General features: G+C 35.5%; 1 protein-coding gene across 1 annotated transcript; it reads right to left on the reverse strand.

Annotated features, from left to right (window-relative positions):
• Positions 1 to 2,203: 2,203 nt before the first annotated feature.
• Positions 2,204 to 2,542, reverse strand: LOC138871648 (uncharacterized). Its single transcript, XM_070149541.1, has one exon. The coding sequence runs from the start codon at positions 2,540 to 2,542 to the stop codon at positions 2,204 to 2,206; it is 339 nt and encodes a 112-aa protein (XP_070005642.1).
• Between the last annotated feature and the right edge of the window lie 16,469 nt (positions 2,543 to 19,011).

A 19,011-nucleotide genomic window follows, 5' to 3' on the forward strand; every position in this document is an offset into this window, starting at 1 on the left:
GGCAGCTTTTCGATGAAGTGCCTGAACCTTTTTCTTATCTTCAGGTAGTATTCCGTACTGCAAAAAATTAACGATCTCGTTTATCCAATTCCAAGTTAAATTATTGAAATTTACCTCGTTTTTATCTTGGTCGAGTGCCGAGTGAAACAAATGTATAACATAATCATTATCTTCATTTGTCTCTTCTGCAGCGGATGCAAGATTAGCTAACGCATGTGCTTCAATATTCTCGTCTCTCGGTATCTGCATGATTTTTCAAGTTTGGAATTGTCTAATCAAATCTCATGCTTTTTCCAAATATTGTTGCATCCTCGCCTCTCTAGCTATATAAGTTCCCTGCATTTGATTAACTACGAGTTGCGAGTCGCTTTTGATTATGACCTCTTCTATTCCGAGCTCTCGTGCCAATTCTAAACCTGAAATCACTGGCTCATATTCTGCTTCATTATTAGTAATAGGATGACATTTTATGGCCTGCTGAATAGTCTCTCCTATAGGTGGGATTAGGACAATGCTTAAACCCGCTCCTTTTACATTTGAAGAGCCATCAGTAAACAGGGTCCAAGTACCTGGATTAGACCCGTTAAATACCTATAATTCATTTTCCGCTTCTATTACCATCCCTGGACTAAAGTCTGCCACAAAATCTGCTAAAACTTGTGATTTTATTGCAGTTCTAGGTTGATATGTGATGTCATATTCACTTTGTTCTATAGCCCATTTGGCTAACCTACCTGATAATTCTTGCTTATGCAATATATTAAGTAAGGAGTAGGCAGTTACTATAGAGATATGATGACATTGAAAATAAGGCCTTAATTTTCTAGATGCCATAATTAATGCTAAATCATGCTTTTCTAAACGAGGATATTGAGTTTCAGCATCTAATAAAGTCTTGCTAACATAATAAATCTGAGATTGTTTACCTCTGTCATCTCAAACTAATACGGCACTTACTGCCACTTCTAAAACAGCGAGGTAGATGAGTAGCTTTTCCCATCCTTTGGTTTAGCCAGCAACGGTTGGTTTGACATGTATGCTTTTAAATTTTTGAGCGCTTGTTGACATTCTTCAGTCCATTCAAATTGACTTTGCTTTTTCAAAACTAAAAAGAACTTAAAGCTTTTCTTTAAAGATTTAGAAATAAATCTTCCCAATGCTGATATCCTACCAATGCACTTCTTTTTTGCTCGTAAGTATATCTGGTATTTCTTCAATAGCTTTAATCTACGCGGGATTTACTTCAATTCCACGGTTAGAAACAAGGAAACCTAAGAACTTACCTGATGACACGCCAAATGCATATTTCTCGGGATTTAACTTCATATTGAATTTGCGGAGAATTTGAAATGTATCTGAAAGATGTTGAATATGATCCTGTGCCTGTTGTGATTTGACTAGCATATCATCGATAGAAACCTTCATGGTTTTTCCCAGATGTTCTTGAAACATCTTAGATACTAACCTTTGGTACATGGCTCCGGCATTCTTTAGGCCAAAAGACATAACTTTATAACAGTAAATCCCCCTGCCTGTAATAAAGGAAGTTTTTTCTTCTTCTGAAGGATCCATTTTTATTTGATTATATCCTGAATAGGCATCTAAAAAACCTAATAATTCGTGTCCTGCAGTAGCATCAATTAGTTGATCTATGTGTGGTAATGGAAAAGAATCTTTAGGGCAAGCTTTATTCAAATCAGTATAGTCTACACAAACTTGCCACTTGCCATTCTTTTTGGGCACCACTACAGTATTAGCTAGCCAATTAGGATATTTTACCTCGCGGATAGACCCAATTTTTAAGAGTTTTTGTACCTCATCCCGAATCATCTGGTTCTTGAAGGATCCTTGCTTCTTTTTCTTCTGTTTGACAGGTGGATACATTGGATATTCATTCAACTTATGGTTCATTACCTCCGGCAGTATTCCTGTCATATCTGAATGCGACCAAGCAAAGCAATCTGCGTTAGCTTTTAAAAATAATTAACTTACTTTTCATCTCTGGGTTGAGGTTGGTTTCGATGTAGACTTTTCTGTCCGGCCAATATACAAATAACACCCCATCTTCCAGTTTCTCGATTGTTGTTTTGATGTTTTCGTTTTCTTCTGGTTCTTGAATAGTATTAGCCCTTGAGTTTACAACCGTTTGTCCATCTACAGTTGAGGTTTGTGTTGCTAGATCCTCAACTGAATTGTGTAATTGCTATTTTTCATCTGCAACGTCATTTTTTGCGCTTGAATCTACCACTGAGTTAATGCTTCGAGAAGCATGTTGATCACCACGAATTTGTCTTATTCCCCATTGTGAAAGGAACTTGATAACCTGATGCAAGGTAGACGGAACAGCATCCATCTCGTGAATCCACGGTCTACCAAGAATCATATCGTACGCCATGTCCATATCTATCACTTGAAATTTGGTATCTTTGACTACTCCTTCTGTGAATGTGGTGAGTATTATCTCCCTTTTTGTTACAACGCTCGAGTTGTCAAAACCAGATAAGGTCCGTGCTTTGTGTACCAATTTATCATCGGCTTGCATCTCGTTTACCACTCTTAGAAGAATGATATTTATAGAACTACCTGGATCAATCAACACTCGTTTTGCATTAGTATCATGTACAAGTAAAGATATTACCAGTGCATCATTGTGTGGGATCAACACGCCGTCTGCGTCTGCATCATCAAATGTTATGCTATCTTCTTCCAAAACTTGACGAACTCGCTTCCCATGGGTGACTGTGATTTTTGACACCTTCTTTGCTTCCGTATATGTTACGCCTCCTCCCCTCAACTTATGACATTAACTGTTCTCTTTGGTGATAGAGGTTTTGGTGGCTCTTGCCTATTCTTCATATATGCTTGCTTACTCTTCTCACTAAACAATTAAGTTAGGTAGCCTTGTTTTAATAGGTGCTTTACGTCACCTTGTAGCAGTATGCAATCTGCTATTTTGTGATCGTGATCATTGTGAAACTTGCACCAAAAATTGGGGTTTCTCCTATTTGGGTTCGATCTCATTTCTTTTGGCCACCACACTTTATCTCCCATGCTTCTTAAAACAGCGACCAACTCGGACGTGCTAACATTAAAACTGTAACCACCAAGTTTTGCCTTTGAACTTCTGTTGTTGTCTCACATATCTGGTGTGTCTCGCTCCTTTCCCAACCTAGACAACGAACCCAAATATCTGTCCTTTGGTCTGGAATCATACCCTGGGTTTTCTTGTTTTGAACGTGAATCCCTTCCTGCTGGTCCCATATAAGGCTCGTACCTGTTCTTACTGGACCTTTTTTCAGTTTCTGGTCACCTTGAACTTACCCTTTCATCTCTCCGGGACTGAGTGATAGTGTCTTCTTCTATCCGCAGCTTCGTGCTATACCTGTTATAAACATCATTCCAAGTTGTTGTGGGAAATTCTCGTAAGCTCTCTTTGATTCTTCTCGTGGCTTCTGAGCTTTTTCATTTAAATTGCTGGCAAATGCTATAGCTGCCCAATTGTCAGGTACACATGGCAGCATCATCCTTTCACATTGGAACCTATCTACGAATTCCCTGAGTAAGGCTGGCATGTGGGCCGATAAGGCCCTGGCCGACCCAGGCCTGCGAGCCCATATGGGTAGTGGGCCTAAACGGTCCTAACCGTTTAAGCCCGGGACCAGGGGAGGTAGGCCTACTAAGTGGGCCGGTTCCTTAAAGAAGCCCGTTAGGACCAGACCGTTTGGGCCCGAGACCGGGTGCTAAGTGGGCCGGTTCAACCGGTCCTAAACGGGCCCAACGGCTATTTTTTTTAGACGTTACAACATTTAAAAAATGGTCATTGGCCTGAAAAAATAGCCGTTTGGGCTTATTAAATAGCCATTTAACCCCCCCCCCCCCTCCCCAACTTTGTTTTAACCCCAAACATTTTATAATTATACTTTTTCCCTATTTTCAACTATAAATACCCCCTCATTCTTCATTTTTCTCACAAAATCATCAATCTCTCTCATTTGTCAAACTCAAATTGAAGTATTCAAGTCTTCACTCATCTCTCATTTCTCAAACTCAAATTCTTAATTAAAGTTAAATCATGCCCGGTGATTCTAGAGTGCGCCCATTTGTTTTGGAACACTTTAATGTGGTAGAAGAAAATGAAGAAGCTTACATAATAAAGTGCAAGAACTATGGTCGAGTCTTCACTCATCGTCCAAAGTTGGAGGGCAAAGGCTGCTTAAGGAGGCATATAAAGAGTTGTCTTGCGCGTTCTCCAAACATTCGTATTTAAGATTTTAAGTTGATTTGAGACAATTTGTGTTATTTTAAAATTATTAGACGTATTATGCTTAATGTTTTAGTTTGTTAGATTAATTTGAAGTATTATGTTGAAGGCATTGAACTTTAATTTGAAGTATTAAATGTAAACTTTAATTTGCAACTTTGATACCGAGTTCATCTTAATATATATAAGCTATATAATTTACAAGAAATTGCCTTAGATAAAAAAATTAAAAAAAAATAGGCCAGGCCCACTTAGGCCCACATAGGCCCGGGACCGACCCACTTAGCCCGGGACCATTCGTTCGTAGTCCCGGTCTTGGTCCAGTTACCTCCAAAAGCCTACGAAGCCCGAGACCGTTTAAGCCTGGGCCCACATAGAACCAGCCCACGAGGCCCGTTTAGGCCCGGACCCGGCCCGTTTTCCAGCCTTATACCTGAGTAATTCCGTATCTCCTTGTTTTATTTTGAAAATGTCTTCCATCCTTTTTTAAAATTTTTGAGCTCCTGAGTGTGCTTTTATAAATGAATCTGCAAGCTCAGCAAAAGAATCAATGGAATTTTCAGGTAAAAGAGAATACCATGTCAGTGTTCCCTTCGTGAGGGTTTCACCGAATATTTTGACCAATACTGATTCAATCTCTTGCTTGGTCAAGTCGTTGCCCTTCACACCAGTTGTAAATGCAGTTACGTGATCTCGTGGATCAGTTGTTCCATCGTACTTTGAGATGTCGCGCATCTTAAACTTTTTTGGAATAGGCAAATGAGCGGCACTTGGCTTCCAATGTTGTTGAGAATATTTTTACATATCTACTCCTTTGATTATAGGTGGCACACCCGGTATTTGCTCTATGCGATCGTTCTGCTTCTTGAGCTATTTCTGCAAAGTTAGTACTAAACTTTGTAAATCAAAATTAACTGGGATACCTGACCCTCCATCACGAGATTCGCTGGGAGTTCCTCCGCTGCCTAAATTAGCGAGTCCCCAACGTGGATTCTCTATAGTTGCGGTGTTGTTTGGAGGTGGAGTTGGTGGTACAGTTGGCAACCTATTGACAAAAGCTTGAATAGCATTGTTGGAATGTTCGATGATTAATTGCTTCAATGCTGCATCAATAGATTGATCGTTCTCATGTTAGTCATTCATAATAAATTCAGATTTATCAGGTGTCCCTTCTTGAGATTGTCGAGGAGAGTTTCGTAGTGAGGGGATTGGAGTTCCATCTCCTTGTTGATTTTGCTGATTCAACTGATGTTGCTGATTTTGTTGGTTATTGTCATTGACGTTCGACATAATTTTTTGGCAGAAGAATAGATTTGGAAAGTGAAAAGATTATCAGATTTCCGGTAACGAAACCAATTTGTTTAACCAGAAAATTAGAATTTTGGTCAAAGCCTATTTTTAGAAGCACTCGGGTTACTGATAATCAAGAAAAGGAATATCTTTGCAATAAGAAAGGAAAATTAGAGTATGAATAGCAAAGCAATCAATATAAAGCAAAAGTAAATAAGTGTATTCCAGTAATAATTAGAATGTGTCCATATAAATGACATTTCTCTTCCTTATATAGCCATTTCTAAGTACAACGTCTTTTCCCCTTTATGATCGAGTCATTATGAGCATTTAATGACATTAATGAAATGTTATAACTGGCAATCGTAACTGTTTCGTGAAGATTCGATAACGTTTCTAATCATTCATGCTCATTAATTGAAGACCAACGAATCTGTACTTTTTACTGTCTTAATTCATTCCACCGGTTTCTCTTCAAATTACTAAGAGACTCGAGCATCCGTCTCTTCTTATCTTTTAAACGTTTAGCTCATACCTATTAAGATTCTCATCTCTTTAAGTACTCTTCTCCAACTGTCACTTTTCTAATTATCCACGTGTCTTGCCATGTCAGCCACATATTTAATTCCACGTGTAATATTTCCCCAATGCAGCAGTAAAATATAAAAATTTATCAATTTAGGCTTTAAGGACGTCAATTTCTTTTTCTGGTTGTAAGCTATGTTTTTATTGGAATCATTTTCTACTTCAACTTTGTCTTCGGCATTTTCAGCCTTTGTGTTTGAAGTTGGCATTGACAGAGTTTATACTTTTTTCATCTTAAGTTCTTGTTAATAACCAGCATTTTCATAGAGTCGACGAAGAAGAATTTAGGGTTAGACAAAGGTAAGAGAGAAAGTTCAAGATATTTCTGATAGAACAAAACAAAATGAATTGTTATTGTGTTACAACTGGGTCCTTCTGTATATATACATGGCCCAATACTAGGTAAGAATAAGAGACTAAAATGGACTATACCAGGCTAACCATGTTACCAAATAAATGGGCCTAAACTAATGTACATAAATAAATATTGGGATTTTTTCCTTCCTATACCATATATGAAACTTTATTACCAAATATGTGCATAGTTTCTAATTTACCCACCATGTTCTTACTTTTTCTACAATTATTATACCATTAATTAAATACTAATTATTAGTAGCTGAATCTTCCTAATTAGGCGCGCTACAAATCAGGAACAAAATATTCTAATTGATTTAGCGACCTTCAGATCAAATTTGAAACGGAAATCCTTTATCTTCAATTTAAAATCAAATTACATAGACTCTTTTCTGCAAAAACTCTGTTCTTCGATATTTTTCCTTAAACCACAAATCAAAAAAAGACAAAATCGTCAACAAATTCGAATCAAATTATAGAAATCAGTTCTGCAAAAGCTCAGTTCGTCGACTTTTTTCCTCAATCCACTTATCAAAAAAGCGACAAAATATTCAACAAATTCAAGTCAAATTGTAGAAATCAATTCTGCCGATACTCTGTTCTTCGTCTTTTTTTCTTAATCCAAAAAATAAAAAAAACGACAAAATATTGAACAATACTTCAGCAACGACACGCAATCATACTACAATTAAATGGGAATTGGGATAGCTATGGCAGATTTAGAGATTTTCAAGTTGATGGCATTGTGCTCGATGAGGATGCAAGTTACAGTATGTTGATTTCTATAATTGCGGAGCAATTAATGATTGATATTTCGGAAAAATTGTAGAAATCAAATACATTGTGAATGAGAATTGTCCTCCAATGGAAATTAGGAACGATATGGGGGTTCGTATGTATATGGAGACAAAAAAAGAGAATAAAAACTTAGGATCATATCCGTTATTTATAATTGTATGAGATTTCAATATGGAATTGACTATTACCAATGAGAACACAAGTGCAGGTTTGTTATGTTTCAAATTTTATGGAAGTCTGATTTTACGGTAATATCTATAAAATGCCTACATTTATCTACAAATAAACTACACATCAATTTTAGGATGTATAAAGCAATATTATTTTCATGATTATCTACAAAATTACTACATTTATACTACAATTAAACTACAATCTATGTTGAAAAAATGTTGACTACAAAATTTTTCTCTTCATCTACAAATTTTCTACAAAATTTCTACAAATATACTACAAATCAGTTTAAGTATGTATAAAGCAGTATTATTTGTAAGGGTATCTACATAATTACTACAATTAAACTACAATCTATGTGGAAAAATGTTTACTACAAAATTTTCTCTCATCTACAATTTATCTACAAAGATTCTACAAAATTGTAATGACACTGTTTATCTTTATTTTCATGCAGGTTCATTTGGGACAATAAAGTTACTTGATATGCCAGCCTCTCCCATCATAGAGGAATATCAAAATGAAATAATAACTGAAGGTACACAAAGTGTTATCGAAGAAGGACAAGTGTATCAAGACAAGCAAACAATTGCAACTGTAATGAAGCACTATTCTGTCATGCACAAGTATCAATTCAGGGTTAAAAGATCTAGCCACAGAAGGTATGAAGATATTAATGGTGAAAAGATCATTATAAACAGTATTTTCCTTGTGATATGTGTTTTTCAAACATTGTAAATGAAAAGTAGTTATTTTGTATAGTGTGTTACTTTATGTTAAAATAGTCCTTTGTTACATCTACATTGATAATATGTATTATAAATGCTTTTTTTGTAGCTACTGGCTTATATGCGTAAGAGAAAACTGTAATTGGCACTTCAAGGTAACATCAATTAATGATTCTGCAATGTTCAAGGTCAAGAGCTTCAACCGACAACACGCATGCACCTTAATGAACGATACATTCATACAGCGCAAACGTACTGCAGTTGTAGTTGGTAGCATTATCATTCCAAAGTATTGTGATCCTAAGACAGTTTACACACCAAAGGACATATAAACTGACATGTTGTCCCAACACGGAGTCAACCTAAGCTACATGCAAGCATGGAGAGCAAAGGAAAAAGTTTTACAGTTTTTGAGAGGTCATCTGGCTGACTCCTACAACAAATTACCAAAATATTTTTATATTCTTGAGAAGACGTATCCTGGTTCATTTGTTAAATTGAAGAAGATAGCAGATAAATGCTTTTTATATGCATTTGTTGCTCTTTGTACATCAATAAGTGGTTGGGAATATTGTAGACCAGTAGTATTGGTTGATGGGACATTCTTAAAGTCAGCCTACAGGGGGATTATGCTGACAGCAAGCACAATGGATGCAACAGGTAAAATTGTAGTTATTTTGTAGGCAGTTTACAAATTGTAGATACTTTATAAATATATTGTAGTTTATATGTATTTGTATTTTTATATGCATTTTCAAAGCTGCCAGTTAATTATTTTTTGACTAATAATGTAGGAACAATATTGCCTTTGGCATATGTTGTGGTTGATTCAGAAAACGACGCATCGTAGAAGTAGATTTTTGAGCAATTCAAGCAAGCATATGGTGAAAGAACTTCAATGTGTGTTGTTTCAGATAGGAATAAGAGTATCCTGAAGGCAATATCAATTGTCTATCCGTGCATGCCACATTACTCTTGCATGTGGTATATTTGGACAAATATAAGGGCAAAGTTTAAGAAGGGTCATCTACAATTAAATGAATTGTACTTTGCTACAATACGGTCATACACTCTGGATGAATTTAATGAAAGGATGTCGAAGATTGAAGAGATAGACCCGCGTGTTAAATCATACCTCTATAATATTGGCTATCATAAATGATCAAGAGTACATGCAACGGTGAATAGAACTTGGACTATAACATCAAACATTGCAGAGTCGTTGAATGCTGTAACAAAAGATGTAAGAGAGCTGCCAATATTTGACCTATTAGAGTATATGAGGACACTTCTTGAACGTTGGACGAACGAGAAGTTATTGAAGGCAAATGGTACTTTCACATTCCTTGGTCCAAATTCAACAAAGAATTGGAGAACAACAGAATATTATCTCAGAAACTTAGGTTAAGATTTGTTTATTTGGTGCAGAAAAATAATATTTTAATATACAGTGTTTCCAGATTGTAGATAAATTGTAGACAAATTGTAGTTAATTTGTAAATTGTAGATAATTTATAGATAAATTGTAGATAAGTTGTAGATTAATTGTAGATAATCTATTTTTATGATTGTAAATATTTTTCTTTCTGTTTGTTATGTAATTGTAGGTGAGTGCTTCAACAGATCATATCCATACTGTGATAGATGGTGTGAAGCGGTACATTGTGTGTCTTGAAAGCAAGAAATATAGCCGTGGCTAGTTCCAACTTGATGAACTTCCATGTGCGCATGCTTTGGCAGCTTTAAGGCACATGAATGAAACTTATGAAAACTATTTCTCTCCGTATTACACAAAAGAGAGCCTACTACGTACGTATGAAATACCAGTAACTCCCCTTCCCGATGAAAGCAAATGGAATGTGCCACAACATATATATGATGAAGTAGTAAATCCACCTACGGAAAGAAAAGGCAGGTAGGAAGACCTCAAAAGGAAAGATACAAAACATATGATGAACTAAAGTCAAAGAAGTACAAGGTGTCATGTGGCAACTGTGAAGGTGAAGGGCATAACAAAAGATATTGCAAGAATGCGCCTAAAATGAAATAAATATCATGTAGTTAGAATAGTATTTCAAAATAATTGTTAGTGTGTTCAAGTTAACAGAATTTTGTATGTAATCGTTTAAGTTTTTAAAGATCAAAATGTAGTTAATTTCAATTTGTTTCTGTGTTTGTTAACATGTTTTTCTGTATTGTGTCAAGCATCTACCTCCATTTTTGACATTCTGTATATAGCAGTTAATATTTGATATCTACAATATAACTACAAGTTAAAAAAATTAATTTAAGTTGAACTGACAGTTATATATAGAAATTAAATACAACTGGAGGTATTCCCTACAAATTATATACATATTCAACTATAAAATTATATACAATCTCAACATTCAGTGTTTCCAGATTGTAGATAATTTGAAGTTTTTTTGTAGATAATTTGTATTCTAACAACATAATAACTATGTTTAAGATAATGAAGAACAAGTGCTGTAAATATTAAACAACTGGAGATAAAATCACCAAGTTATTTTCAATGAACTACTACACTGGATAGAAATTAACAAAACAAAAGGTCTGCTACAATAAAAACACAAATGAATTGTTCAGAAAGTTGTGTACTATACTTCTCCTACAAACTAGCATCAACTAAATTACATATACATGACACTACTTCTTCTTTTTCTGGACTCTTGTTTTCTCATTCAATGCAGGTGCACCCTTCCTCCTTGCTAGTATGCCTGTAACCTCACTTTCACTGATTGACCCATCTTCTTGCTTCTTTGTAGCATAGTCCCATAGGAGCGCTCCATAGCGTCTACGATGTTGGTCAATATCAGAAAGGTCTTCTGCGGGAATTGACAAATCTCCAAGGCTAACATACTCCGCAAAGGCAGCAACAAATACACCACAATCGCTGCAGAACACAATTTTTTTTAAATATTTACCAAATTATTAAAAATAAAAAAAGAATTAAATGCATAGAAAGAGAGAATAGATTTTTTATAGTGACCCTTATTTTTGATTGTGTAATCTCTCCAACGATCCACTGAATGTTAAGAGGGTCGGTAACAGGTTTCTCGATGTATGCCTTTGTATTCTTGAAGTTAATGTCTTTGCGCTTCTCATAGAAACCAGTACATGACAAATACAAAGGGATAGTAACAGAAAACTTTTCGACACATGATTCAACAACTTGATGGTTACATGAAGAGACCATCGAATCATACGCATAAAGTTGCCTGTCTGCAATGTCGAAAACGACCAACACCCAATGGAATTTTTCTACAATATTGGCAACTTCATCCCATGCAACATTGGCAAGTAGTCTATACCCCAGAATATATTCTACAACAACATCTTGGGGTTTAACAACCGAATACTTCTTTTGTGGAGGTGAATTTATGAACTTTTCATAAATTTGTTCTATCCTGGTCTTGAACAAACAATCCGTTGTGGTAAACCTGGTCTTGTTATTGGGGCCATACCTGCCTCTTTTCCTCAAGTAATACATTAAAACATCAATGTGCTACAACGAAAAATAGTTGGCATATAAACAACAAGTCAACTTCAAATAATCTACATAAAACTACATTATAACTACAATTTACTACAAAACAGAAACAAAAAATCTACAATGATGTCTAAAAATAGCTCTACAATTTAAACTACAAAGTCAACTTCAAATAATCTAAAAATAACTACAATTTATCTACAGTTACTGGGCAAACATGTAACACAGCATCTACAATCATGTCTACATTATATCTACATTTTATACTACAATTAATCTTGTAATGTTCTACATAAACTACAAAATAATTACAATTACACTACAAGAAATACAGCAACAAACTATTATGTCCACAAAATATATATAGAATTTATATTATAAATAATCTTCAAATATGATACATAATCTGAAACCTAAATACAATTACACTAGATACAAGAAAGACAACATTTACAATCATATCTACATCATATCTACAATTTATACTACAAGTCATCTTCATATATTATAGATATCTATAACATAAATACAATTAAACTACAAAACAGAAGACAAAATATCTACAAATCATATCTTGGGAATAGACTCCTTGATACTTACCGAGTCATTGAGGACTTGTCCGGGGTGAGCCAGGGAAAAGAATCATTCCTTCTTATTAACCTTTTCCACTCCAAGGTCTAACCAAGGCTTAATTTTGTCACACCTCCTTTTTACATACCCGCGAGGGTACAAGGGAGTTTTTTCCAATTAAAGGACAATCGAAACGGGATTGGTTTGTTTATTTCAGAGTCGCCACTTGGGAGTTTTAGGGTGTCCCAAGTCACCAATTTTAATCCCGAATCGAGGAAAAGAATGACTCCATATTACAGTCTGCGTACCAGAAATCCGGATAAGGAATTCTGTTAACCCGGGAGAAGGTGTTAGGCATTCCCGAATTCCGTGGTTCTAGCACGGTCGCTCAACTGTTATATTTGGCTTGATTATCTGATTTTATACAAATATGAACTTATGTGCAAATTTTAACTTTTTACCGCTTTCATAATTGTTATTATTATTATTTTCTACAAGGAATTGCAACGTTGTGAAAATATATCCCGAACCACGTTACAATCAATGTACCCGTGGTCGTCGACACATTTTGACTCTATTGAGATTTGGATTTGGGTCACATCAATGTGCACCCGTGTTTAAGAAGGTTAAATTATTAAAGGTGCGCCTAAAGCAACTAGCGTATTGTTATTTTGGGAAGGCCGTAAAATTCGCTAAACGGCCTGTCCCGAATTCTAAGTATTTTAATATATACATTTAGAGGGCCCCGCAGCTTGTGCATTTTTGTTTGTCGAGGCTCGTCTCATTTTTATTTAAAAGGATAAACCTACAGTGACTATATTTTCCTATTAAGTTCGTCTCTAAAATAAAAGAAAATCTCTTAATTAATTACATGCTAAAAACGTAACTTATTAATTATTAGTTTACGGCTAATGCGAATGGAAAATTGCGACCGAGTTTGTACAAAGAAAAACTGCTTTCATTCTATATTCTATTATTCAATAATACTAAAACGTGAGATTGACACACCATAATATCAAAACAGATTAACTATTCTTTGATTAATTTAAACTAACATTATTAGATGAAGAAGTTATACATATGTGACATCGTTACTAATTTAATCAATCAACTACATTTTTATACAAAGAAAAGAAAATTATATTCAACCACAAATCTAAACAGGAGGAATTCAACAGGAACAAAGCCTGATTAATATTTCATTTTTGCTTCAAGCCGAGATTGTACAAATGTGTACCTGGAAACAGCAGTACAAGAACAAAAGAAGGAGAAGTCAGCAGCAGTAATAACACAGCAACAGCAGATTCAGCAACACCGCAAACCAGTACAGTAGGAATAGCAGAAAACCCAGGAGACTATAAACGACTCCAAGTATAGAGAAGAAGTAAAAGGCAGGAAGGTTCTGACTATTTCAGATCTTAAGCGAGGCAATGAAGCAGTAACTATTCTTTTTCAACTTCAAAACTCTCCAAAATGAATTCTGCCCCTGTATATTCAGTGTATCCAGAATGTATATCGGGTGTATACTTCTCACTCCGCCCCCTCTTTTTTTCTTCTCTCTATCTAGTTTTTCCTCTTTTTTTCCACCCCTTCTTCCTAAATTTTCTCTTCTATTTATAGCAAAATTTTCGAAATTTTCAGATTTGTTTTTTTATTATTTTATTATTTTTTTAATTAAAAGAAATCCCACTTACAAATTGCTTTTATTTTTTTAGAAAAAGAAATCCCACCTTTATTTACTTTTATTTTTAAAATTCCAACTTTAATTACTTTATCTTATTTAAAATCCCACTTTTTATTTTTTTAAAAGAGAATCTCACTTTATTTAACTTTTCTTTAAAAAACAAACCACTATCTTTTCTTTTTCTTTTAAAAATGCTACTTTCAATTACTTTAAATTTTTTAAATTTTCAGATACCTTTATATTTATTTTTTAATTCCAACCTTATTTTACTTTTAAATTTTTTAAAACTTTTTACTTTTTTTAAATTTTCTACATTCTTTTACTTTTTTTATTTTTTTATTTTTTATTTTTTTAAAATCATTTCCGAAATTACTATATATATATATATTTTTTAAAATAAAATATTTTCGGATTTTTTTATATATAAAAAAACAAAAAATAAAACTATTAATAGTGATAATTCACTTTTTATTTTTTATTTTTTTGGTTTTGTTTTGTGTTGGACAAAAATGAAGAAGGGGTGTTGGGTTAATGGAGCGGACCGGATCGACCCGGTTTGAAACGGACCGGGTCATGGGGAAAGTTGGGCAATTATTTGGGCCTGTGGTTTGAAATTGAAGAAGTGGCCCAATCCGATTTTTCTTTGTATTTTTGTTCTCTTTTCTTCTTTTATTTTTCTAAAACTAAATTATAAAAGTACTTAAATTATTATTAAGAACTAAATTAAGTTATAAAAGCGCAAATTAACTTCCAATAACAATTAACGCACAATTAAGTAATAATTAAGCATAAAATTGTTCATTTGGACATTAAATGCTAAAAATGCAAAAGATGCCTATTTTTGTATTTTTTATTAATTTAACAAATAAACATGCATAGACAAACATACAAATAGTTACACAAAATATCACAAAAATTGCACACCAAGAAAAATTATTTTATTTTTGAATTTTTTGGGAGTAATTCTCATATAGGGCAAAAATCACGTGCTTACAGCTGCCCCTCTTTGCCCGAAGACACGAATGGTTTTCGTGCAAAGATAAAGCGAGCGATTTTTGCCCATCCGAGTACTCCGTGTGAAGCATTTTTTTTATTTTTTTATTTTGAAAAAGATTTGACCGAACCTTTGCTTCAAAGGTTTCCTACATATCCTGGGCTAAACAGGAATCAGGTCAATGTAGTTCGGGAAGTTTTGGTAGCTGGGACTACCGTGGGACTGCAATGTTACTGTTGTTGCATGCTATTACCACTGCTTACCGATCTCTTTGTTACACCGTGCTTAAAAGAAAACAAGAAGCTAGGCTAGACTGCAACTTGTTCTTGTTGCCTTCCTTTCTTGTCGGCTTGTGTTTCCTCCGGTGCTTTTCTTCCGTGAATTTGGGGATGACACTGGCCCTTTGCTTTTCTGAATACCAGTTTTCATCATTTTGTTCGGTCCGCTGGGGACATGACTTCCTTCATTAAGCTTTTTGGCGGTTCCTCTGGGGATACGGCTCTCTTCATCAGATCTGTTATGCTGGGCATAATTTAATGTTCACAGGCCGCTTCTTTCAAGACGCGTCTTTTCTTCCTTTTGACTCATGCGCTTGAACTTGTGTTGGGACCTCTTGTTACAACTTTCTGCTTTCCGGTGCTGGGGATTTTTATTGTTTCCTGCTGGGGATTCCTGTTGTAACCTTCTACCTTCCGGTGGGTTACTGATTTCAAGATTTGCAGTATAAGACTCAAAAGTATTCCTCTTGTTATACAGGTGGGTGCCTGAATGCAAAAATATGAAATGTATGCCCGCATTATACTGGTGGGCGACCTAGAACAGAAATGAAAAGACAGAAATGTATTCCCGCATTATACTGGTGGGCGACCTAGAATAGAAATGAAGAGACAGAAAATGTATTCCCGCATTATACTGGTGGGCGACCTAGAACTGAAAGTATTCCCGCATTTTACTGGTGGGCGACCTAGAGCTGAAAAGTATTCTCGCATTTTACTGGTGGGCGACCTAGAACTGAAAGTATTCCCGCATTTTACTGGTGGGCAACCTAGAGCTGAAAAATATTCCCGCATTTTACTGGTGGGCGACCTAGAACTGAAAAGTATTCCCGCATTTTACTGGTGGGCGACCTAGGACTGAAAAGTATTCCCGCATTTTACTGGTGGGCAACCTAGAACTGAAAGTATTCCCGCATTTTACTGGTGGGCGACCTAGAGCTGAAAAGTATTCCCGCATTTTATTGGTGGGCGACCTAGAGCTGAAAAGTATTCCCGCATTTTACTGGTGGGCGACCTAGAACTGAAAGTATTAAAATTGTTTCCTCGTTCTTCCGAGAAAATTTTTGACAATCGGCAGAAAATTTTTTGCCCCGGTTTTGGTGATTTCCCTGGCATCGCGTCCTGCTGTCATCATCAATCCTTCGCTTTCCTGCAGCAGACAAAAGGATTTAGTTAGTTTTAATCATGGTGGGTGGAGGTGCCTTTCCGGTGGATGATTTTTCCTCTCTTTCCATTTTCTTGCTCTGTGCCCCCATAACTGGTTGGTGGACAAAGTTGCTTGCTGGGGGTTTCCGGCCTGCTGGGGATTGGTTTTCAATTTATCCCCTTTTCTGCTTTCTCTTTACAGTACATGCCGTGGGAGTCTGCTTTTACTCCCGGAAACACTCCCTTTAGGAGTTTACTTCCTCCAAAACTGCAGGGCACAACATTGCATTGCCTGGGGCTAGCCTTTAGGACTGTTGGGGTTACCCTGCATCGGATGAATCCCTCTTCGGTCTCTGGTAGTAAGCTTTAAAAAATCCTTTTCAAGACAAATTTTTAGAAAGAGAAATAAAAAGATAGAAAAGGAGAAAATCTTTCTGAACCAATACTTGGCGGGAAAAGAAATTCAGAAGAACTTATCTGGATGACATGACTGGTCCCCGTGATCATGACGTGCACCATAGATTCCCGACCCAGTCTATTTGTATTAATCAACTTGCCCGATGGTCTTACTTGCTGGGGATAAATGAGTGTCCATTTCTTTGCGAATGTGGACCCTTTTGTTGATCTGTCTTGTCGCCTCATAGTGCCCTTCGAGGGGTTTTCACTAATGAGCCTTATGGTGCCTGTGAAGGTTTTCACCGATAAGACTCTCTCATTTTATATCTCTCATCTTATGTCGCCTTTCGGTGCCTATGAAGGTTTTCACCGATAAGACTCTCTCATTTTATTTCTTCATCGAGGAATCGGGGTGTTGTCGATGTGACTCTCTCTTCTGGAGATCCCTTTGGACTATCAATTCATTTCCAATTTCATGATCCTCTTCTTTGCTGGGGATCGGCGTATTATTCTCGGCTTTATTTGCATGACTTGGCACCTCTTGGATATTGATCGGGAGGTCTTTTGGACGTCGATGTTGGTTTTGGTGTGGGGCTAAAGCAAGGCTATCAAAATGAAATAATTTGATGGGTGATCTGCTACAAAATTAATAGTGATAATTCACTTTTTATTTTTTATTTTTTTGGTTTTGTTTTGTGTTGGACAAAAATGAAGAAGGGGTGTTGGGTTAATGGAGCGGACCGGATCGACCCGGTTTGAAACGGACCGGGTCATGGGGAAAGTTGGGCAATTATTTGGGCCTGTGGTTTGAAATTGAAGAAGTGGCCCAATCCGATTTTTCTTTGTATTTTTGTTCTCTTTTCTTCTTTTATTTTTCTAAAACTAAATTATAAAAGTACTTAAATTATTATTAAGAACTAAATTAAGTTATAAAAGCGCAAATTAACTTCCAATAACAATTAACGCACAATTAAGTAATAATTAAGCATAAAATTGTTCATTTGGACATTAAATGCTAAAAATGCAAAAGATGCCTATTTTTGTATTTTTTATTAATTTAACAAATAAACATGCATAGACAAACATACAAATAGTTACACAAAATATCACAAAAATTGCACACCAAGAAAAATTATTTTATTTTTGAATTTTTTGGGAGTAATTCTCATATAGGGCAAAAATCACGTGCTTACAAATTTGGTTATCCTTTATGGAAAACGGAACTTTCCTCCTGTAACAACAAATAAATGTCAAAAAAAAATTGTAGATTGAATTAGATGTGTAAAAGATAAATGCTAAAATGCAAGTGTCAAATTATGCATTCATACCTCTTTGAACCTTTGTCGCTATAGTGGTATAACCACTTGTTGAAGTTATCTAAAACCTCCGGATCTACATCTTCACCCATAACATAACAGTAGTAAAAGGGTGCTTGAGGTAGAAAATTTTAGGTCCAACCGAGTTGCTGCCCCCAGAACTGTATAGAGGGATAAATGTTGATCGGACATACTTTCTGGATGCCTTGTTCTCCCCAGATGCATAGGTGTTACATCGTCTTGTATGGGCTCGCCAAACTTAACCAACTGGGATAAGTTTTCAGGAAACTCAAAATCATCTAGTGTGACCCCCTTCTTCTCAACTCCTGATCCTTCTTAATCACCTAGATCCACATATTGTGCATCTGCACCTTCATTGTCATGTTCCTCAATGACCTGTTATGTCTGAGCTGCTACTGTCGCTCCATGAATTGGGGACTGTACATTGATATCTTCCATCACTGTAACACAATTCATATCTTACTTAACAAGAATGTTAAAATTTATAAACAACAAGAAAATATCTCTGAATGACAGTATGATACATGTTTTGTCTTCATCAGCTGCAACTTGAAAATGAGTATATAAATCACCATTTGCTGGAAGATTTTCTTGACCAACTGCACCTTCAACATGCTCTATTTTATAATTAAAAATGGTAAATAATACTGGATAATGGTGGCTTGAAAGTTGTAGCATATGTGTATCAAAATTGTAGATAATTTGTGGATAAGTGTAGATATGTTGTATATACACTGACACAAATTGTAGATACTTTGTAGGTATTTTGTAGAGACCTGTTTTGCTGGTGCTGGCCTACACTTGTTCCCTAATATTAAACTGAAAATGCTGATTGTTCAAGTCTTTTTGTTGATCATTGTTTTTTGTTGAACTGCCAGCAAACTGAATGTTTTATGTTAGTTTGT

This window comes from Nicotiana sylvestris, chromosome 6 (genome assembly GCF_000393655.2).
Source record: "Nicotiana sylvestris chromosome 6, ASM39365v2, whole genome shotgun sequence".
Classification (NCBI taxonomy): Eukaryota; Viridiplantae; Streptophyta; class Magnoliopsida; order Solanales; family Solanaceae; genus Nicotiana; species Nicotiana sylvestris.

Coding starts and splice junctions, on each gene's coding strand:
- LOC138871648 (XM_070149541.1), bottom strand. CDS start 2,542: ATGCAAGCCGATGATAAATTGGTACACAAAGCACGGACCTTATCTGGT.